This window comes from Misgurnus anguillicaudatus, chromosome 6, assembly GCF_027580225.2.
Source record: "Misgurnus anguillicaudatus chromosome 6, ASM2758022v2, whole genome shotgun sequence".
In the NCBI taxonomy this organism is placed as follows: Eukaryota; Metazoa; Chordata; class Actinopteri; order Cypriniformes; family Cobitidae; genus Misgurnus; species Misgurnus anguillicaudatus.
Window position 1 is genome coordinate 31,318,171 of NC_073342.2, and position 24,655 is coordinate 31,342,825.

Consider the following 24,655-nt stretch of genomic DNA (forward strand, 5'->3'; position numbering starts at 1 on the left):
TATGTGTTTTCCCATGTTGTAGACAACGAATTATTTCTTAAATTAACATATGTTTTATTATACATTTATAGCATATTATTATATTAATATCCATGCTTATATTAAGCCTATTTCAGCAAAATTAAATGTATCACAAAGTTACATGAATCGTAACATATTGTAAGTAAAAAAGATTTCGATTGGAGATGGAGATTGTAGTTAAAAGTATTTTAACCCCTTAGCATTCCTGAAAAAGGCTAAAAATGTTTTACTTTGTGTTTTTGAGTTGTATGTCATGAAGTTTTCTGTCAAATAATGCATTGTTTGTCCCACGGTACATTTAAGATATTATTTTTATTGATGAACGGGTGTTTCCCAGTTGTCATTTATTAGCAGATGATTTTCTTAGACATCGAAAAGAAAGAAAGTTTTAAAGATAGTTTGAGATTTTTTACCAGGGGTAAAAACTGGGACACAACTTTGTGCTATAGGCATAACAGGTGGAATGAATCTGATGTGCACCTGTTCATCTCTGTCTGATTCTTCACAAATTTATTCCATGTTAAATAAAATACTAAGCACAGAAACACATTCAGGATCTTTTACGTGCTCGCTGTCAGTTATGTTTTTCTAGTATATTTTTAACTCGATGATTGAGTGACACAGTTAACTTAGGAGAAGGAAAGACCGTAAAATGCAAGTAATTCAAGTAATGCAAACAAATGCTGGGTAACTGATTTATTCGTTTTTTTCCAATGACATCATGCTTGCTAAACTAAAATCAAAAGTGAATCTCACAGACCAGCTGTTTGTGATGTGATGTGTGTTTATGTTCATGTAAATGTGTGACAATACGTGTCTCAAAGTTATCGGAATGAGAGTTCACTGTAATAAATGTCTGTACAGTAACTTACTGTAGATTTAAATGGATGTTATTTACTGGCAACAATTTATTTAAATGAAAACATTAAGAAGTTTTTATCTTACAGAATAAAACTATAAAATAACTTAAAAATTTGAAGGAAAAAAACAGAAAAGGTTGATGAGGATTTCTGGTTCCCATAATGCTTTGCATGAGGCTGTTATTTTATAGTTTTATTCTGTAAAGACAAAGATTTGTTAATGTTTAATTTTAATTTAACTTAGAGCAAACTAAATAACATGCATTTAAATCTACAGTAAGTTACTGGGAAACAGCTGCATAACTACAACAAATGTTTTACAGTGTTGTGACGGATTTAAAACACACACACACACACACACACACACACACACACACACACACACACACACACACACACACACACACACACACACACACACACACACACACACACACACACACACACACACACACACACACAGCAAGTTTCTTCAGATTAATCCTGGATTAACTTTATATACGAGTGCACAAGACACACAAGTTTTAATAATGTGAAAGCTAATGACAAAAAGTAGGAAACTTTCCCCTGCAAAAATTACTTTGGTGCTACCATGTTTTTTTTTTTTGGGAGGGGGGTGTACCATAGCATAGCATTGGCATGTTTCTCCTAATACAGTAGCAAGTCTTTTTCAAGTACAGTTCAATGTAAAAACAACTCAGATTATATATTGTACTTTTGTAAACGATATGACATCATTGCACATCCTGTAACCACCTCCCGATGATAATATTGTATTAAGTTGTTACTGTTTAACATTTATCTGAGAATTTGCTTCCTGAACACACACACGCACACCAACATACCTCAACCTCAAGACCTCAATAAGACGTATAACTTACTGTAATATCCTTAAGGCATTTTAAATGTGGAATATTTAATGTCATGCCATCACAATGACATTTTATACCTAAAAACAATTATTTTATTCTAGTATTTTTAATAAATCAAGTTCTGCATTTGGCTCATTAAAACCATCATGTCGTATAAGGGTTAGTGCATCTTTACATGGTTAGTGATGTTTATAACCTTGAAGGGGGTGATGTTGTTTTACTGCTATTATCACATTAACACGTTGTGATTAGAGACGCTCCAGACGAGACGCTCGCCGCGTGTCACAAACTCTTTATCAGAGCTCACGGCCCTCCGGCTCTCTCAAAGAATATGAGCTTTCAATGAATGCAGACCATAGCTACCAAATATCCTGAACGTGTGTGTGTGTGTAATATGACAGCAGTCCTGTAGCTCTATAGCTTTACATTCCCAACCTGATTAATGTGGATTTTGCCTGAAGTCACACAACTGTGTTTGTGTCTACATGCATATCTGTGTGTTGTGGGATTGTGTTTTCATTCTGTATGTTCATGCTTGTGTGCATCGAGACGTCGAGAGAAATTCAACATGAATTTATACTATTACAATTAGGGCTGGGTATTGGCGAGGGCCTCGTGATACGATATATAACACGGTACGTGCCATGATGCAATGTATCACGATACGATACGATACAATGCTTTGCATGCTGCGATACATTGCAATACTTTTTCCTTTTTATCAAATTTTTTTTGATAAAAAATTTTTTTTTTAACTTTTTTTAAGCCAAAGTGCTTCCACACGTCGGCTTTGAAAGCTGCGGGTGTTATAATTTTTTTTGCCATTTTCTCACTCCCGCTAACTTTTGAGACATCAGCGACAACTACAGCAGTGGCGGAGGAGGTCGTTTGATGCACACAGAGGGATTTGATGGGTTTTAAATTATCGATAGTAGAGATTAAAACGTCGATACACTATCGTGGAAAAATTTATTGCGATAGTTAGCTGTATCTATATTTTTGCACAGCCCTAATTACAATATACTTTATTGATTTGCTAAACTGTTTGCATTAAATATGCTGTCTATTTATTTACATTTACACTTTTATTGGCATATGCTTTGATCCATTGTGATTTACAGTGCATTCAGGTTATACGTTTTTTTTATCAGTATGTGACTTTGAATCGAACCTTAAAGGAACATGCCCACATTTTGGGAATTTAGAGTATTCACCGTATTCCCCAGAGTAAGATAAGTCCATGCATACCTTTCTCATCTCCGTGTGTGCTGTGGCTCTGTCTGACGCAGCCCCCGCTGGCTTGGCTTGGTACGGGGACTGGGGGTGAATGGCTCCAGCTAGCGTGCTGCTCTCAGTAAGTGACAAAGTGGTGCCAACATTTTCCTATTTGTGTGTTGTGATTTGTGTGGTCACACTGTGTAGAAACTTGGGCGGAGTGATTTGTACAACTCTGACCGAACTCTCTGCTCCTCACTTCTTGGGTGCTGCGAGCAAATCACTCCGCCCACGTAGCAGTGCTTCGTCTTCTGAGAATATAGTTCCCAGTTTGTATACTGTTAAAAGATGGCTGTGTCTCATATGAACTTGTTATTTGTACACAGCGTGAGTATAGAAATCACAACACATAAATAGGAAAACGTTCGCGTTATTTTGTCACTTATTGGGAGCAGTATGCTAGCTGGAGCCATTCACTTCCAGTCTTTGTGCTAAGCTAAGCTAGTGGGGCTGCGTCAGACAGAGTTACAGCACGCACAGAAATGAAAAGGGTATGTATGGACTTATCTAACTCTGGGGGATACAGTGAATAAGCTAAATAGCCAAAATGTTGGAGTGTTCCTTTAATGGCAATGCTTTTCTTAATAGAGCAACAGTAGCAACTTTGTAACAATTGTTTGTATATAAAACAGAAGCTTGTTTTATTAGTGTTTGTGTGTCATTTAGGTTCACATTTAAGCTATTTGGCAGACAACCGTGTCTTATCGCAAAATGTGTGAAAGCTCGGAGATATTTGGACAGTTTGTGATATATTGTTTCTTTTTGGGAAGCTTTTGTACCAACAAGAGTTACATATTTCAGCGTCTGAAGAAACAGAAGGACATTTGTTCTTGTGTGTGTGTGTGTGTGTGTGTCTGTGTGTGTGTGTGTGTGTGTGTTTGGTACAGGAAGTCGGTGAAGTCAAAGGAAAACGGTTTGATTGAATCAGACGTTACTGTGACGCACCGTTGCTCAGCAGCTCTTAACTTTCTGAACGTTCACTTGCACCAGAATTCCCATCAACTTTCACTCCACTATATGTACTTGTGTGTCATTATTGTGCCATTCAGTCACCTACGTCAGTATAAACTCAATGTTGTAGGTTTGATCCTGACATAACCTCCTGACTCACTGCCATTGTGACCTTGAGCAAGACTATCAGGATTCAGAAGAGTAAATGTACCATAAGAGATTGTTTTGAGGGACCTCGAGGTTTGGTTTGAGACAGATCTTAAAATAGCTCAGCTCTCGTTCTGTTTACGCGCTTGCAGACGAGGTTTCGTCGTGTGTCCCCCCCTAATGTGATTTCACAACCACGACGCTTTTTCCAAGTAGGATTATGAAGTCTAGGGACTGCTCCCATGATCTTTTGCTTTCGTCTGAAGGCTGTTTCATTCACATGATGATGTTACCTCGTGTGGAAGCATGCTGGGCGACATCATTGTGCTAAAACTCAATATAGTGGGTGACAATCACATCACATATTGGGTTGTTGTTTTTTGTAACTAGGTTGACTCTTCGTCTTAGTCAGGTCACAATGTCTGCTGAAAATATTCTGCTGATTACATTTCATGCATTTGACACAGAATCTAACCTGTGACCTTTTAGCATGAATTTTTTGCGCTAACTCTTGATGTTTTCTGCAGGTCGCCCCCCTGGTCAGTCCCACACCCTCACCCATACCTACAGTACAGGCCATCTTGGATCTCTGACCACCACCCTGTCGTCCGATTGGGCATCAGCACCCTCACCAGGGGGTGCTAGTGAGGAGCTGAGCGAAGGATTGGACAAACCTCTGGAGAACGATGCGGAGGGCGTGTGGAGTCCAGACATCGAGCAGAGCTTTCAGGAAGCGCTGGCCATCTATCCGCCATGCGGCCGTCGTAAAATTATCCTCTCAGACGAGGGCAAGATGTACGGTAAGCCCCTCCCATTTTATTCCCTCTCTGCCGCTTATTTGTAGCCTGCAGGTGAGTTTAAAAAGCAACAGGGTGGATAGATGTAGAAGTGATGTGTGCCATTTAACTCTTTCCCGGCCAGTTATCTCGTCAATTAGGAGTAATCGCTTCCCTGACGAGTTTTCACGGTAATCTATTTGTCCACTATTATCCACTAGGTGGCGATTTTACCCAACTTATAAAACACTGAAGCATCAACTGATTCAAAAACAGTTAAAACTTGGTGTATGTTTTGAACATCATTCTGAATCTGATCTCTAACAAAGGTCATTTATAAAAATGCAATTATCTCAGCTTTTTGAGAGGTGATAAAAAGAGAACAAATGAAGATAGATTAAAACTTTTTGTTTTTGTTAGTTAGTTTGTTTGAAAGTAGATGGTCTGTTCTTTCATTTGATTTTTTTATGTTTATATATTTACAGAACAACATTTTCTGGAAGGCATTCAACTTAAAAAAATTGATGGCGCTGGCTGGCAACTTTTTTTTAAACGCTGGCGGGGAAAGAGTTAAATACATTAAATGCAAAAACTGATTATATTCAGACAGTTTTCCAGGCGTTCCCTTTGTTTGGATAAATAACCATTGCCAATGCAAAACTAAAATTAGAAATGATATTGCATTGTTTAGAGAAGAAAAATTATGGGTATTATCTGGTCCAAGCTGGTGTAGGTGGGTTATTAGACTCTACTGGGCGGTGGACCTGGTTTTGACCTGGTAAAGTAAAGCCGGTTTCTTGAATCTTTCTCCAGAAGAGAGGGCATCATTTGTCACCGGTTTAGATTAAATACACTCTCTAAATGCAAATATAACATTTCATTTACATTTATCCAAAGCGACTCACAGTGCATTAGCTCTATATTTGATCAATATGTGTGTTCCTGGGATCAAACCCATGACCTTTTGTGTTGCTTTTGCAATGATCCACCAATGAGCTATAGGAACACCATTGCATTTTTCTTTTTAAAGCATTTCTAAAGTTTAAAATGGGCCTCGTAAGAAATAAAGATGAAAGGTTTTGCTCATGCAATGTTAGAATTTAGAGAATTACAATGATTTATACACTAATATAACATCTAATCAAAACACAACACTGACCTTTAAATCATTTATATTATTATATCGTTTCAGTTTTTATTGTACATAGACTATGTGCACAAAGTATAAATGTCCGTCTATGTTGATGGCAGTGGAAGGAGAATAAGATGATGTAATGATCAGCAGGTGCAGTTTGATACGGGCTGGGCGGATGGCGGGCGAATAAGATGAGAGCACATGTGTTGCGTCTGTCATCGTTCGGCTGCGTCTCGATCAGCTGTGATAAACTGCATGAAGCCCGTCTCAATATCGCTGTAAAGCAGGTGGAAGGGGGGTCGTAAGGGGCAAAAGGGGGGCATTTAGGGCGGGTCTATCGGCCAGGACGGGGGTGAGTGATGGTTCGGGAGAGGCAGAGTGCGACTGGAATGGCACGTCGTGAGGGTTCAAGGCAAAGCCGCCGTAACCCGACGCGAGAATGGACGTTTACCCTTTTGAGCATGTGCGATGAAGAGGGACAAATAAACACAAAGGGGGGGTGACGGAGTTGTGCGGTTTGCACCTGTTTCTATGGCCCCCGCTTACCACCCTGGAGTGCAGTCTGTGTGTTGCCTTTCAGCTCACCTCCAACAGTCCAAATGAGAGAGAGAGAGAGAGAGAGAGAGAGAGGGAGAGAGAGAGAGAGAGAGCTATCACCTGCTATCAACTCAGACAAAATCGCTTATCGCTGATATCCATCAATTAACAGTTAGGCTAGTAATGAAAAATTTGTAGACCTAGAGTTTTAATAATAACTAGTTGTTGAGTTGTCAACAACTATGACTGAGTTGATCTTTTGTCATTTAGGGAAGTCGCGCCACTAGGAGGCCATGTTTGCAACGCCTCCCGCCAATTATTTTAGTCATGCAAGACTAAAGTCCTATCTACTTGAAAATGGAAAGTCAGATATCTCCAAAACCACACAACATATTTCTGACCAAAACTTACACCTGACATCAACTGAACCACAACATTTGTTTCTTAAAGGGGTCATAGAGTGAAATTCAGATTTTTCCATGTTTAAGTGCTATAATTGGGTCCCCTGTGCTTCTATCAACCGTGAAAACGTGAAAAAAAAATTGACAGCACAGTTGATTTTCAATTTCAATAAACCACAATTATGGTGATCAGTGTTTGCATTTAATCCGCTCATTTGCATTTTACAGGACACACCCAAAAACGGCAAATTTTTGCTCACACCTACAAAGTGGTCATTTTAACATTCTATAATAAATTATCTGTGGGGTATTTTGAGCTAAAACTTCACATATGTACTCTGGGGACACCAAAGAATTATTTTACATCTTTAAAAAAATCTCATAATATGACCCCTTTAACTCATTCCCCGACAGCCATTTTTTGAACAGTTGCCCGCCAGCATTTTTTCATTTTTTGTGATTTTCACAAAAGTTTTACAAAATGCCTTCCAGGAAAATTTTCTTCTAAAAAAATTTAAACATACATATATATCAAATAAAACATACAATAAATAAACAAATGAAACGAGAAAAAAATGTCATCCTATATTTTTTCTCTGCTTATAAACTCTTAAATATGGGCATTTTTATTTTAAAAAAAATTTTTTTAGCAAAAAGCTGAAATAATTGCATTTTTGTGAAGGACTTTTGCTAGAGATCAGATTCAGAACGACAGAGTTTAAAATGAGTAAATAACGTTTTGGCTTCAGTTTTTTTAATAAATTGGGTAAAGTGGATAATAAGTCATTGCAGAGTAACTTAAAGATTCTTCAGAAACACTTTTTTTTATCGAAATGTTTTTTTCTTAACTGCCGAGATAACTCGTCAATGGCTGGGAAAGAGTTAACCTCAAATTGCATTAAAATACTTTTTTTCGATGTCGTTTTAGCTGCACATGCGCACAGGTTGTCAAGCGCCACACCTGACAGACATCGGCCCCTAGAAAAGCATCAGTCTTTATCTATTGATGATTGGTTCTTTTAATTAGAAGGCGGGGCTTTTATTGCCAGAACGGCCATATTGACCGTTGCATTGTCCCCTATACATAGAAATAGGAAATCTTGTTATAACCAATATCTTGAATCAATAAGTTCTTGAATCAGAGCAGAAACTTTATTATTTCTTTTTTGTAAAAGTTTGTAAAATCAATTAAAATATAATAAAATAAAATACATTTAATCTCTGACAATTATATAACCAACATGTTTCATATTCTTTTGGGGAAATGAAAGCATCACTCTTTCCATCTCACCAGTCTCCATCAACCTAAAACATTGACTATAGTATATATAACGTTTCAAAGTATTAAAATTATCCGGTTATTGCGATATGCACATTTGTGATATTTTAAAGGGGCCGTGGCACAAGACTTTTTTAAGATGTCAAATAAATCTTTGGTGTCCCCAGTGCACTTATGTGAAGTTTTAGCTCAAAATACCACATAAATAATTTATTATAGCATGTTAAAATCGCCACTTTGTAGGTGTATGCAAAAATATGCCGTTTTGGGTGTGTCATTTAAAATGCAAATGAGCTGAGAAATTCAAACACTGATCACAATAGCCTCTTTCACACAGTAATTCTGGTAAATTACCATCAATTTACCAGAATGAATTTACCAGTAAATACAAAAATGTGCTGTTCACACATGCAGTGACGTTCCGTCTTTTTACCAGTAAGACATCATTCACACATCAGTATCAAAATACAGGTAAACTCGGAGAGAAAGCGGAAGTTGCCTGTGGCGCGCGGCCGGCGAGCTCCGTCCGTGTCGTTTCTAAACGGCGGATTATGACTTAATATCCACGGTCCGTATTTTGTTGTTTTCAGATCTGTGGCAAACGGTCGCGAAGTTGCTCGTGACCAAACAACATTGCGTTAGGCGGCGTCAAACGGAACCTGCGCGTTTGCACATTAGGCTTCACAGATGGTGTGCTAAGGACGTCGGCAATTTGGCAATTAGATGGTAAGCTGTTTTAAACAACTTTGGTGAAGAAATGTGGATGTTAACTTCAGGTGTGCTCGACATTTAATCAACATGTGTGTGGAAACGTCCGTAAACAGTCTGGGGGAAACCGCGTCACCTGTATAAAAAACTTTCTGATTGGCCCGCCCGATCTGTCAGCGCGGTATGACGTCATCCGTTCTAAATGCCGGTAATGCTATATTTTTCGTTCACACACAGCGCTTACCGGTAAATTACCGTTAATCTTACAACCTGTCTTACTGGTAAATTGGGAGCACTGATTTACCGGAAAGGTTCTGTTCACACATGAGATGTTAACTGCAATTTACCAGTAAATTACCAGTAAAGACTGTATGTGTGAAAGGGACTAATGATGGTGGTTTGTTGCAATTAAATGGCAGTGCTGTGGTTGGATAGTGCAGATCAAGGGGCGGTATTATTATAATAAGAGCTCCTTATGACATCATAAGTAGTGCCATATTTCAACGACCTATTTTTTCATGTGCTTGTAGAGAATGGTTTACCAAAACTAAGTTACTGGGTTGATCTTTTTCACATTTTCTAGGTTGATAGAAGCACTGGGGACCCAATCATAGCACTTAAACATGGAAAAGTCTGATTTTCATGCCACGGCCCCTTTAATAATTTATTGTACAGCACTAACCATCAGTGTTTAGCAAAAGTAAATAGAGCTTCATTCATAGCAGATGTGTTTGGCCAGCAGTTTCATACAATAATGCAAATCTATTGCGCTGAATGCCTCAAGAATGACTAAAATTCCCACAATGCACTGCTGACCCTGGTCAAACGGACGTCTTATAAACTGCAAATGCATGTAAGTCCTGTAATATTCTTATAATAATAATAAGTCCCATCTTCTCACTTCAGATATTTGTAGCAATGGCATATATTTTTAATGCAAACTATTATTATGTTATTACTTTGGCTTGTTCAACTTTTGAGTTATTATTCAGCAAACCGTGCCAGTGTTTGCTTTCTGCAGCAGGGGGCTGAAATTCAACAGGCTTGGCCGTAGAAAACATTGCTTGGCTTTTGTTGTCAATGTGCCGTAATGCGTTCGCCTGCTGCACTTTCTCGACCCGTAAAATCACACACAGACGCTGAAAGGAAATACATTCGCCACGGTTGAATAATTCCCAAGCATCCTGTCGTGAGATAAGCACTTACATAATGGAAGAGATCTCCACCTGTTGAAAACCTGCTAAAAAATCGGATTTTTTTCCTCTGGGTATACGAGGCTGAGAAATCTTTGCATTTTGAAATGCATTTTTTGCATTAAGAGTAAAACTGAATACTTCGAATTTATTTACTCCATATCCAAAAATGGATGCATAACCGGGTAGCAATTATTTTATATCCTGTGTTATAACTTTTTACTCTTAACAGCATTTATGCTTTTTAAGTTATAATTAAAGACACTTTTAAAAACATCTCTGTCTTGATGTTGTCACATTGAGCATCTAGTTGAATGACATTTTGTAACTGCAGTGCATCATGGGAAATGCGTGAGTCATTGTATTCAGATGGACTGATGTTAAGTTTGAGTCCTTCATTAGATGTCTTATGTCAAACACAGACTGAAAGAGAGAGAGAGAGAGATGGAAAATGAACCCCATCCATCACATAGGCTTGAACTTTCACAACCATGTTAGAGTTTTACTTGTGTCTGAGATTACTGAGACCTCTAATAATGAGTCTCTCTATCTCTCTTTCGCTTTCTCTCTCTCTCAATCTCTTTAAGGGCACAGTCAGGTCATGACCCCTCGGTGCTCACTCCTTCTGGGCATTTGGGCATGTTTGTTGCGGCTTGTTGTTTGTTCAAGGTCTCTCTCTGTCTCTCTTGCTCTCTTTTTTATGCACACACACAATCATGTTGGTTTCTATACATTGTGGGAACTTTACATAAATGTAATGGTTGTTATATTGTACAATAAGCAATAAGCCCCAAGAAGCAGTAGGTTACCAGTGCATTTTATAACAGCTAAGGGGCGTTGTTAGGCACAACGCAAAGCTGTTATAAAATGCACTGTAACCCCACTGCTTCGCGGGGTTTATTGCTTTTATAAAACGGTTACTTCATGTGCATAGCAGGATTTCATAAAATAAAACACAAATAAGTTGTAATTATATTAGTACAAATATTCCGCCAAACAAAGTAGTTCCTCAGAATCAAGTGTAGCTGCAACAGAGCGCAATTCTCAAAAAAAAAACACAGACGCAGCAAAGACACAATGAAAATATGATTAAAGACTGTGGTGTTTATTTTTATAAAAAAAGATAATTCCATTTTTGTGAAGAACTTTTGTAAGAGATCAGATTCAGAGCCATCAAAACTTACACGCTGTGTTTTCAGTGTTGAGTGAATGCGTCAGTGTTTAAGTTGGGTAAGATCGAGCGGATAATAGTGAACTTGAGTTAGAAACTCCTCAGAAAACGTTTTCTCTTTATTGATGAGATGACTCAACAATATGTATTGACATTTATCTGGATATTGCCATTAATTGTGCAATTGTAGAAAAATTAAAAATATGATTAAAGACTGTGGTGTTTATTTTCATAAATCAGTACGCAGCAACAGTGGCGCAGTGATACTTATGTAGGTCTGAACCGTGGGGTTACCGGGGTATTTTATCACGGCTTAGAACGCGTTTCAACCAATCAGAATGAAGAACCAGAACTGGCCGTTTTATAATGTTTATATTTTGTCCCATCCCCTAACCCAACCCGTAAACCTAACCCTTACACAAATCTTTCTGCATTTTTAATTTTCGAATTAATACTTTCTCAATGATTTGTGTGCCGTATTTCATTGCAAACGCATGTATATGAAGAGTTTGGTTCCAAAACGCGATAAACGCCATTTTTGAAAAAAATGAGTTACTGCCAAAATCAGTATTATATCAGGTCAGTAGTTAAAAGTAAATTCTTAATTTTACGCAAAATCCAATATCCGCCGTGTTATTCTGTCATCTTTTCTCCCTTTTTTCCCAAAATGCGATAAACGCCACTCCCCCTTTTTTACAGAACGCAATAACTCCATTTCTGATATTACAGCCCACCGTTCACGCAATGTAAACAAACAATGGCGGACGCGCTGAGTACACGGAGTCCTAGATTTCCTCATCTACTTTGTACTTCGTGATCAACAAACAAAACAAAATAATACTTTAATTGCATCGCTAAACCTGTGATGGTTTTCTGTGATGGGAAAGAAACGTAAGCCATCAACATCTAATAATTTCCCTGAGAGGCACTCGGGAGACGGGTGCTTGTTCTCCCGACAGCAAGCTTCTCATGCTAACACATTGACCCCAGAGGATCTTATGAAAAACTTTACATAATTTTACTCAAAGTCAACAAAAATCGAGCAGGACCAAAACATTTTACAGCTGATCGCTGTGAAAGACGTTAAGCGACGACGTAACCGCAATGACAGTGATCTTAATATGACAAAGTAAGTGTTTTGATTAATGACATTAATGTTTATATTTTTAATTAGTGTGTACAACTAGTCAACTAAATGAATATAACATGGCAAAGATGAATGCACATTTATATAGGCTATTGATTCAATAGATTTATTGCATTTTGTGGAAAAAATAATCCGTTTTTATAATAAATCTTTGAAAATCAACTTATGGATTTGAATTTTTTATGTTTTTATAACCTAAAGATGCTATGTGAAAGTTTGTAACAGAAAATAGTTGTTTTCATCTTGTCACTTTCTTGGTATAGAAAACACGTTTTTACCAAAATTTGTCAAAATGGATTTATTGCGTTTTGGAACCAAACTCTTCATATATTCCATAAAACATCTGAAATACATTTTTGCACACTAGTGTCTAGTACCTAGAATTATGCAAATTTAAAGTACACTTGTTACCTTAAACTTTTCCTATGTGGTTTTGTCAGAATTTATAGAAACATTCAGATGATGATTGTTACCTGTCATGTGTAGCAAAATTCTTAATTTCCAAGCAGTGTCACTATTAAAACAAAAACTGAATTGTGTATCAACAGGATTGACAATAATATTCTGTTGTGAGTACAGTCACTGAGACGCACAGCAGTAGTTGTGTAGCTAAACAGGCAAGCACCCACACACGCACGCACACACACACACGCACACACACATAGTGAGGAAATCTCACTGTGACTCTAAATGTGCTCTTTGTTACCATGACTTTAAAGGACGCCATATGTTGCCCAGATGTGCTCTCTCTCTCTCTCACTCTCTTTGTGTGTGTGTGTCTGTGTGTGTCTGTGTGTGTGTGTGTGTGTGTGTCTGTGTGTGTCTGTGTGTGTGTCTTTTCTATCAGTTCTCTCGCTGAATTGAGTCAAGAGCTCTTAACAGTTTTGCCTGTGTCAGCTCATCTCTATGGACAGATTGTGTTTGTGTTCTCTTGTGTCTCTCCTCTGTCTCGCTTGTGTCTTTCTTGTGTCTCTCTTGTGTCTCTGTTCTGTGTCTCTTTTGTCTCTGTCCTGTCTCTCGTCTGTCTCTCTTTTCTCTTTTTTCTGTCTCTCGTCCATCTCTCTTGTGTCTTTGTTCTGTCCCCATTTTCTCTCTATTCTTTCCCTCTTTTGTCTCTGTTTTGTCTCTCTTGTGTCTCTCCTCTGTGTCTCTTCTGTCTCACCTGTGTCTCTTTTGTGTCTCTGTTCTGTCTCTCTTTTGTCTCTGTTCTGTCTCTCTTGTGTCTCTATTCTGTATCTCTTGTGTCTCTGTTTTGTCTCTCTTTTGTCTTTCTTGTGTCTCTCCTCTTTCTCTCTTCTGTCTCGCCTGTGTCTCTCTTGTGTCTCTGTTCTGTCTCTCTTTTGTCTCTGTTCTGTCTCTCTTGTGTCTCTGTTCTGTCTCTCTTTTGTCTTTCTTTTGTCTCTCATCTTTCTCTTGTCCGTCTCTCTTGTGTCTCTGTTCTGTCTTTCTTCTGTCTTTCGTCTAACTCTCATCCACCTCTCTTGTGTCTCTGTTCTGTCTCTCTTTTGTCTCTGTTCTGTCTTTCTTCTGTCTCTCATCTTTCTCTTGTTCGTCTCTCTTGTTTCTCAGTTCTGTCTCTCGTCTGTCTCTCTTGTGTCTCTCGTCTGTTACTGTTCTGTTTCTCTTGCGTCTCTTTTCTGTCTCTGTACTATATCTCTTGTGTCTCTGTTCTGTCTTTTTTTTTCTTCTGTCTCTCTCTGTCTCGCTTGTGTCTTTCTTGTGTCTCTCTTGTGTCTCTGTTCTGTCTCTATTTTGTCTCTGTTCTGTCTCTCTTTCGTCTTTCTGCTGTCTCTCATCTATCTCTCGTCAGTCTCTCTTGTGTCTCTGTTCTGTCTCCCTTGTGTCTCTGTTCTGTCTCTCTTTTGTCTTTCTGCTGTCTCTTGTCTATCTCTCGTCAGTCTCTCTTGTGTCTCTGTTCTGTCTCTATTTCGTCTCTGTTCTGTCTCTCATGTCTCTGTTCTGTTTCACTTGTGTCTCTTGTCTTTCTCTTTTGTGTTTCTTGTCGGTCTCGCTTTTGTCTATCTTATGTCTCTGTTCTGTCTCTCTTCAATCTCTCTTTTGTTTTGTGTCTTTCCTCTGTCTCTCTTGCACATGTTTGGGAATCTGAAGCGAGAGGTAAATGATTGTTACAGTCGTTTGAAGAATGTGTGTGTTTGATTCCCTGTGTGTACTGTTGTTGTTTTATCAGCTCTGTAGACTTTTGTGACCTTCATATAACAAAAAAAAGGTTTAATAAAAAAATCAACCCTGGGACATCAAATGCTCATAGCTGAGGAAGCATCCTCATGTGCTTGTTTGTGTGTTTGTGTGTTTATTTAAGCTGAGCAGATGCTAAAGGGCTTACAGGAATGAGAGGAATGTGAAGAGGAGGAGAGAGAAAGAGAAGGAGAGAGTTAGAGAGAGAGAGAGAGAAAGAGAGGTTGTGTGGGAGGTTATAGATTTATGAGGTCAACGTGAGAGCTGCTGTACTTCTGAATGACTCCAAGTTTGATTCGGCCTCAGTATGTGTTTGTATGTTTCGTGTGTGTATGCATCCGTATGTGTGTGTCTCTGTATGTTGATATATGTGGTTTACAGGGACATGAATAGTGTAAAATGACATGTTTATTATGCTATAAACATGGTTTACTAAAAACTGTAAATTGAACAGCTAAAAACATACTAAATGGTACTTTTTTATAGATTCAAGAGTGCCAACAGGTTTTTATGATGGTTGGGGTTAAGGACTGGGGTAGGATAGGGGAATAGGGAATACAGTTTGTACACTATAAAATGCATGCGCACACACATTATGCCAACATGTGTGTGTTTGTGTGTGCATGCATCTATGTGTGTGTGTGCATGTGTCTCTGTGTGTGTGTGTGTCTGTGTGTGTGTGAATGCATCTATGTGTGTGTGTATGTTTCGCGTGTGTGTAAGGGTCTCAGGTGACGACGGCTGTCCGTTCTGCTCAGTTTTCACTCATGTGAAGTTGATATGAATGACCCATCTGTAGCTCCGCCCCTGTGAACACAATGACCCCTCACACTGGTCCAAAACTCTCTCTCGCTCTCGCTCTATTCTACTGTACTATATTGACAAACTGTGCTTTTTTGTCTTTTAAATGCTCTTTAGTGATCATACAGTACATACTATATATCAGTCAAACTTGTGGTGAAGCTGAAGTCCAGTTTTCACAGAGCAGGAAACACAAGAATCCATTCAGAAATGTTTGTACTTCTGTGAGGATTACAGGATTATGGAAACATTCAGTACTCGCATACAGCAGGTGCAGCAGGCAGTAAATGAATTAAAAATGCAATTCACACAATGAAATGATCTTCATCTTTTACACTTTAAGTGAAACTTATTTACATTTACTAATATTACTAAAATAACTAGATATTTACATTTTTACAAAAACTATAAGACTCCACATAACTTTGTCCCTGGTCTATATAATTGTATATAATAATTATAATATTGATAGTGCATATAATGTCTTTTTTAAGCTAATACTTATATATTATTTATTTACAATGTTGCATTTTTCAAAGCAGTAATATTGTACATGAAGAACAGAAAAATACAGGAAAAGTATTAAACATACAAGGTATGATTGAAAACATTTACTCCTCACAAATAGCGTGAGATTGTTCAGATCGGTAACCTTGAGTATGATTATAATGCATAAAGGATGTGAGTTACACTGTCATTATCATAATTTATCAAACATTTATTTGTGGAAAGTCTGTACGCGCATATACTGCGTCTCACACTATGCTATTGGGACGTCTGGCATCTTTCAGCTGAATCCATCCACTTTTATTGGCTGACAAATATACCTTCGGGAGTTGCCCTCCCTCCTCCGCTCCCAATCTCATCAGACACTGTGACCTCCACCCCTCTGTTTTCATGACTACAGTATCAGATAACATACAGGTAGGAATACTAAATGAATCCAAACAGATTAAGAAATCAAATAAATACGTCGATCTTTGAGAATAAAAGAAAGAAGAGAGAGAGAGAATGTACGCTGCAGTGTCTTTACTGCCATGACAAAAACTGTACATTTGTGTTACCAAAAGTATTACAAAATGTATGATTTTAAGAAAAAAAATTACAAAAAACTGAGTTTTTAGAGAATGGGTCACAATTTATCTTAACTATTTCATTTTGTAGCACTGTACTTTTACTGTATTTTAAGAAATGTGACTCTGGACCACAAAACTATAAGTCGCATGGGTATATCTGTAGCAGTAGCCAAAAATACATTGTATGGGTCAAAATTATAATTTTTATGCCCAAAATCATTAGAATCATAAAGATCATGAAGATATTTTGTACATGTCCTAAATATACATTACAAATACATCTATGCAAATATAAAATTTGCATCCTTATGTTGCGTTCAGACCAGCCACGGTAGAGGCGTAATGCGCGAGTCATTTTAATGTTAAGTCAATGTTAGGATGCGTCGACGTGCGTCTGGAGGTCTCGCGGCGCGAAAGAGGCGTTTAGTGCGGCACGGTAGACGTGATTCCGCCTCATTCGCGCGTTTAGGTTGCGCGAATGACACGAATTGAGCGTTGCCGCGGGAAATGTGCAAGTTGAAAAATTGGTAACACTTTAGTATAGGGACCAATTCTCACTTTTAACTAGTGTCTTATTAGGTTACATATTAGCTGTTTAATAGTGCTTATAAAGGACATATTAATGGCTTGTTCTGCATGACCATATTTTACATCCCTTAACCCAATCCAATACCTAAACCTAACGTCTACAACAACTACCTTATTAGCTATTAATTAGCAGTAAATTGGGAGTTTACTGAGACAAAAGTCATAATTAATAATTAATAAGTGTTCCCCATACTAAAGTGTTACCGAAAAATGTGAACTTTAGCGGAAAAACGCGCCTGGTTAACCAATCAGGAGCTTGCTCTAGTAGTGACGTGATTACAGAAAGCAGTCGCAGAAGCCCCTCCCATGATGCAAATTTCCTCGTGAATGTCTCGAATGACTAAAATTTCACGCGCAAATGAAGCAAGTAAACTCAAAAATTTTAAGCGGCAAAATAGACACTGTAGACGCAAGTTTGACACCTCAAAAGCGGCTGGTGTGAACCAACGGTTAGATTCCAGATTTTTAAATAGTTGTATCTCGGCCAAATATTGTCCTATCAATTTTGTCCTGTTTTCAGCTTCTAGATGATCTCAATAAAAAATGATCCTTTCCAGATAGCAGACGACTTCGGGCTGGATTCGTATTGGTTCTGGTGTGGATCCGGCCCGGAGTCATCTGCTGTCTGGGTTATGACTAGTTTTGTGCTCCAGCATCAGAAATGTCTTATTTAAAGTCGCCATGAAAGTGAGGTAGCGATTGTCTTATTTTCCCCGTGGTATGACGTATATCCGAGTGAAACAGTTTCTGATATTAAAGGTGCAGTGTGTAATTTTTAGAAGGATCTCTTTTAAGAAATGCAAAATAATATATAAAACTATATTATCAGGGGTGTATAAAGACCTTTTATAATAAACCGTTATGTGTTTATTACCTTAGAACGAGACATTTCTATCTACATACAAAGAGGGTCCCCTTACATGGAAGTCGCCATTTTGTGCCGCCATTTTCCTACAGAAGCCCTTAACGGACAATTTTTTTACGAAGTTGTCTCTGACGATGACATGTGTGTCCAGTGGCAGCTACTGTAGCTTCTCTATGTGTTTCAAAAGTGAGGGGTGAGCATTGGACTACGCCGTTGGTTATAATTCGCATCCTCACCACTACATGCCACCAAAATTTACACACTGCACCTTTAAATAAAGGCAGGGCTGGAATTGTATTCTTCTATCAATAATTGAATTTGGGTTGTGTTGCTATTTGCTAATCGCTGCCATCTTTTCCTGGACCGCTCCCACCTGCCATACCATATGACCGGAAAGAGAGATCGTTTGAAGGAGGGTAGAAGATTTGCGTTTTAGTTAAAAATTATAAGGGCACATGAATTTTTTAAAAATAATGAAGCTCACAGATAAGCCATTTGTAAAAAATACCACAATATTCCAAAACAAATTACAGTTTTTCATTTCAATTTCATTGCCACTTTAAAGGAAAACACCACCCTTTTTTAAAATTTTACTATGTTCTTACATCAACTTAAAACAAATTAATACCTACCTATCTTTTTTCAATGCGTGCTCTTCCGCCATACAATATAGTTCTCATTTTTTATCTGCTTAAAAAATCACAATGTTTTATTTTGTGCCACCATATACTCGTGTGAATACTCATGTACCAATTTTTACATAGAGAAAACATGGAAGTGTTTGGTGGCTACTAAATTCATCCCTGTTTGGATCCTAAGGAATGAATGGGGCTAGGCTAAATGCTAACACATTCACGACGCGCTGTACAAAGATTAAGTGCATGCATCAAAAAATGATAGGAAAGTATTAATTCTAGTGCTGGGCAAAGATTAATCGCGATTAATCGCATACAAAATAAAAGTATGTGCTGTGTTTAATTATTATGTATAAAATAAATACACACACATTCATGTATGTATTTAAGAAACATTTACATTTTTATATATATTTATTTATATTTTTATATATTCTATATTAAAAATAAATGAAAAAAAATTATATATAAGTAAAACAATTCTGAAATGAATATATGAATGTGTGTGTGGTTAAATATACACAATAATTAGGCACAGTACATATATTATGCAAAAAATCACTTTTATTTTGTATGCGATTAATCGCGATTAATCTTTGCCCAGCACTAATTAATTCATCTAAGTTGAGGTAAAAACATAGTAAAATACTGAGAAACTGTGGTGTTTTCCTTTAATTGTTCATTTGTGACATTTTCAGATTCTTGTAACTGTAATCTGTTGACCTATGTAAATGCAAAAACGCAATTTTTGTAATTTTGGTTTGTCTGTTCCTCTCATGCCTCATTTAAACACAGTGGATGTGTTTCTGTAAAGCTATATGGTGAATGTATGGTGCCATCTTAGATCAATGAGCTCCTGAGATTTACGGTTGAAGTAAAGATTTATTTTATAAACATTGACGCATAGAGCAGCTGCTACACCGTCACTTACTGATGTGGGATCTGCTAATGGTGTGTCAGTTTTCTTTCACCTGCTCGTCCATCGTGACCCGTCTGTCAACAAACACACACCATCAACATCTCTCACACACGCACAACTCTTTCATACAGTGCAGACCCACTTTTGTTGATGAAATGAAATGTGTTTGTGTTTACAATATACATTCATATAATTTAGCATATACTTTATACATGTATTATTCAAGTTCAATCTACATTTTGTACAAAGGTCTTCAAGTGGTTTATGTTTTGTGTTTACTGTTTTTATCTTTTAGGACGGAATGAGCTGATTGCACGATACATCAAACTCCGGACCGGAAAGACACGGACCAGAAAGCAGGTGAAGAAATTTTTATCCCAACACTCATTTCAGTCTGTGTCCTGTACCGACAGGGTTTCCATCACCATGAATAAACCTTAAAAGTCATGAAAACTAATAAAAACTATTCATTTAAGTTTTAATATCATCTATGATAGACTTTAAAATATATCTAAATATATAATTAGCTGCGAATTACTTTATTTTAGAAACTCCAGTCCTATGAAACTATTAAAATAATAAAGATATTTTAATTAAATTGATATGCAATAATTCATCCCCCAAAAATGCTGGGTTATTATCAACGGAGCACAGCCGTTGGGTTGTAATTTAACCTATGCTGGGTTGTTTTAACTCATTGTCGGGTCAAATATAAATATTTTCTGGGTTAATTTAAAAATGGCATTTCACAAGACTTTCTTTGGCATCCCCAGAGTACATATGTGACATTTTAGCTTAAAATACCATACAGATAATTTATTATAACATGTTAAAATGACCACTTTGTAGGTTTGAGCAAACATGTGCCGTTTGTGGGTGTGTCCTTTAAATGCAAATGATTTGATAATGCAAACACTGATCGCCATAATGGTGGTTTGTTGAAACTGTAACTCAATTGTGCTTTCAATTATTTTTTCTCTCTCTTTGCACTAAACGGCAGTGCCGTGTTTGGATAATTCAGATTAAGAGGTGGTATTATTATAAAAAGATCCCCTTCTGACATCACAAGTGGAGCCACATTTCAATGAGCAATATTTTTGACCCAGTGCTGGGTTGAAAAAAACCCAGGTGTGGGAACCCTGCACTTACACTAAGCAAATGAAACACTGCCTACATGAACAGCATCAGGCTGTGCCACAAATATCAGACAGAGACTGAGATGAAATTGTCTTGTTGAGACTCAGACTTTCAGTGAGTGTAAATGTTTGGCCCCTGAGGGCCTCCGTGATGCATTGAACTTCAGCAGTGAGATTTATCGTCTGTGGAGCATCACGCAGTCGCAGGTGGATCAGATATCGGTGTGTGTCTTCGGCACCTCTCTCATACGCGCTCATTAGACCCATAAACAACTGCTTTCCTCTCGGGTCGCCCCCTTACCATCAGGGCCAGATCACAAACGGTCGGGGGATTTGGAATTTGATAGCATTCCCTTCTCCATTCGATATCGCGTGATGCCATTCAGTACTTGTCACATATTGAATCTTAAGCCTTCAGAGAGAGTTGAGAAGACACAGAGACACGAGGAGGGCAAAATGTTACTGTTTAAATACTTCTATAGAAAAAAACTCACCTGATAAGTCAAAGTTTTTGATAAACAAGATATGCAAAGATCATATAATTAAAACATATTTTTGCCAAGAGAAATATATTTTTTGCTGTATGGGACGTTAAAGATGACCGCTTCTTTGCTGTTCCTCACTGTCCAGACATAACTGAAGATCTTCCTCACGTGTTTGTATAATGTTTATAATCCAAACATGCGTTAAAGTCTTTAAATCTGGTAAAACTGTATGTTTTGTTTGTTATTGTTTGAACTGTTCGTCTCTTCATTACCATGTCAACAGCCGGTACCGCTTGTGGGCGTGACCACATTAGAGATAATGAGTTTAGCCAGGAAAAACTGTACTCTCTTTACTTGAATGCGGATTTCATAAACAGGTAATATTTGTTTTCGATTATAATTAGTTCATTTAAAAGTAGACATTTAAGGCTTTGTTTGGATATGTGTATCATGTTTGTGTGACGAGTATTCGCTGACTTTCAATTGTTTTTTGTAACGTGTTTTGAGAGACAGCTGGCGGAGACAGAAATGCCTGAATGTGCACCCTGTTTATTTTCTTTATTTGACAAAAACACAAAGATTTGTTGTTATTGTGAATGCACACAAATTAAAGAAGACCCTTTACAGTTTCAAATGATGTCAAACACGTAAGTGTATGATTATTAATGATGGAGCATTTTAAGTTGATTCTGCAGTGATAAGGAGAAAACACATAAAACGCGGCGCCATATTTTTAGACCCCAGGGAGTTAATCCATACACAAGTTGACCCAGGCAAGTTAATCCATACACAATCCATCTCCAATTCACCTATCCAGCATATTTTTGGCCTGTGGCTTGAACCGGGAAACTTTTTGCTGTGAGGCAGCAGTGCTACCCACTGAGCCACTGTACTTTATTATAACATTTTCCAAAATGTCACTACTGTATAAGCCATTCTTTGCATCCAAACAAACATTTACTGCCCATTCCGTTTAGTATTTAATTTAAAGGGGCCATGGGATGAAAATCTGACTTTTTCCATGTTTAAGTGCTATGATTAGGTCCCCAGTGCTTCTATCAACCTAGAAAATGTGAAAAAGATCAACCCAGTAACTTAGTTTTGGTAAACCATTCTCTACAAGCACATGAAAAAAAAGGTTGTTGAAATTTTGCTCTCATTATGATGTCAGAAGGAGCTCTTATTGTTACAATACCGCCCCTTAATCTGCACTATCCAACCACAGCACTGCCATTTAGTGCAGAGAAAAGCACGATTGAGTTTTAATAGCAACAAACCACCATCATTGTGATCAGTGTTTGAATTTCATCAGCTAATTTGCATTTTAAAGGACACACCCAAAACTGCACAATTTTGCACACACCTACAAAGTGGCAATTTTAACATGCTATAATCAATTATTTATATGGTATTTTGAGCTAAAACTTCACGTTTTGTGCTCTGGGGACACCAAAGATTTATTTGACATCTTTAAAAAGTCTTGTGCCATGGCCCCTTTAATATTTAAAATACAATTTCCCATTGTAAAAAAGGGCATGTAAATAAATTTAATTGAATTCGGCTAACATCTCTTCTTGTTTTCCGCAGGTGTCAAGTCACATTCAGGTGCTGGCGCGTCGAAAGGCTCGGGAAATTCAGGTGAAACTCAAGGTAGCCGCTCTGCTAAATCCGCTCACCTGTTAACAAATTATCACCATTGACACGGAAGCGCCATCGAGAGAGCGAGGTTCACATTCTGCGCTGTTTAATTCATCCGGGAGTGAATATAGCCTCAAGCAGTTAAAATAAGAATTTAATCGCCCGGCATACTATAAATCAATTTCAGCACTTTGCTAATTTTCAAAAAGCGTGTGACCTCTGGCTGTGTAAGAGATTAGCCGAGGGCTCTGTAATATCAAGCCCTCTCCTTGCGGGCACCCATCTTTCATCGTACGGGATAGTTCACCCGTTGGCCGGCGGCCATCTTGGCCCAGCTGTCCGAGCGCAGGTCACACGGTTAACACTGACAGCCCTTTTAAATACGGGTGTGTAACTGAAAACTGTGAGGGGCGCACACACGCCCATATTTCGCTTCAGGTCTGAAGAATGCACTGGTCGGGCATGCTTCAAGGACACAGCAGTTGCTTGGCCTGCCGTCACCTCGCCATAAGCGTATATATGATACAAATTTTCCATTCAATGAAAGTGCCAATGCTACCAATTTAAGTAGCTTGCCCGTAACTACACGCATCTTTTCTTGCAATATATTGCATCTGACAGCACTTTTTATCAGTAATGTGTGTTTCCTAGGACTGAACGCATGATCTTTTTGATTGAGCTACACAAGTGATATTTAAAACTTTTTGAACATCTACTTTTTGCTAGTTTGTAGTGTAACCTGACAGTAAAGAGGCGTCCCCAACACTGCATGCAGCTTTGCAGGTTTAGTTGAGTCGGTAAGGATTTAAGTGTGATACATGTGATACATTTGTGAGTTTAAAGTGTGGTAAACACATACAGCAGATGGATGAGGTCTGGATCCACACTTGTTGTTTTTTAAAGCTACTCCTGTTTCATAAGGAGAGCATCGTTCGTTCTTCATTTGACCTCTAGGAGAAGCAGCCAAACATGTCAACACCAGTCCATCGCTGCCAAAGCTATAAAACTTATTTAAATCCCTACCAACACACACACACACACACACACACACACACACGTTTACTCGATTATCTAAATGAGGACTTCCCTTTGGCTAATCCTGTATTTAAATAAGGCTCATATAAATATTCATAGACATTAGACACCACAAACATCATTGTCTTAAGGCTGCTTTTGCTTGACCATACAGGGTGATTCTCACGAAATCCGTGTCCATCATCAGCATAAAAAAAAACTTGAAGCCAATTTTTTTTTGCACATACAAGATTAAGTTCTGAGCTTACTATAACCATTATTTTTAGAGGATTTAAAACATATTTCCTATAAAATTATTTAATTTTTTTAGATTATCATTATAAAAAATTATCATTACCGCAACATGATATTACATTAAATATATGCATTTACAAACTCATGTTTCGGTAATGAGAACTAAAAAGTTGTCTAGGTAATATGACAAACAAAATTTAAACTTTTATCTTAAGAGAAAAAATAAGAACCGCTTAAATTTTTTTTTGAAATTGTTGCGGAGGATGAGAAAAATTTTCTTGAACACATTTATATTCCTTATTATTGTCTCTACATTTACCAATGATACCAAATACCACGTTTCTTTACTGTAAATGTTTATAGTATAACATGCACTGAAGCTTTTTATTTTTTAGATTTTTTAATTATAAATATTTCCATGTCAAAGAACCCAAATCCAGTCATGGACACGTTGCGGTAATGAAAATGTTCCCCTTAAATGTGGAAAAAATTGGTTTGTACACTGCAAAAAATTATTTTCAAGAAAAAAATCTTAGTATTTTTGTCTTTTTTCAGTAACAAACAATATCAAAAA

The 24,655-nt window shown here is 37.6% G+C and overlaps 1 protein-coding gene across 1 annotated transcript in view; it reads left to right on the forward strand.

The window, feature by feature from the left end:
• Nucleotides 1-4,790: 4,790 nt before the first annotated feature.
• Nucleotides 4,791-24,655, forward strand: part of LOC129434115 (transcriptional enhancer factor TEF-3) — a 32,502-nt gene continuing 12,637 nt past the window's right edge. Inside the window, exons 1-3 of the mRNA XM_055192980.2 lie at nucleotides 4,791-4,926; nucleotides 19,849-19,913; nucleotides 22,762-22,824. Coding sequence (XP_055048955.2) covers nucleotides 4,920-4,926; nucleotides 19,849-19,913; nucleotides 22,762-22,824 — 135 coding nt within the window. The 5' untranslated portion in view covers nucleotides 4,791-4,919. The remainder of the gene's footprint in view (nucleotides 4,927-19,848; nucleotides 19,914-22,761; nucleotides 22,825-24,655) is intronic.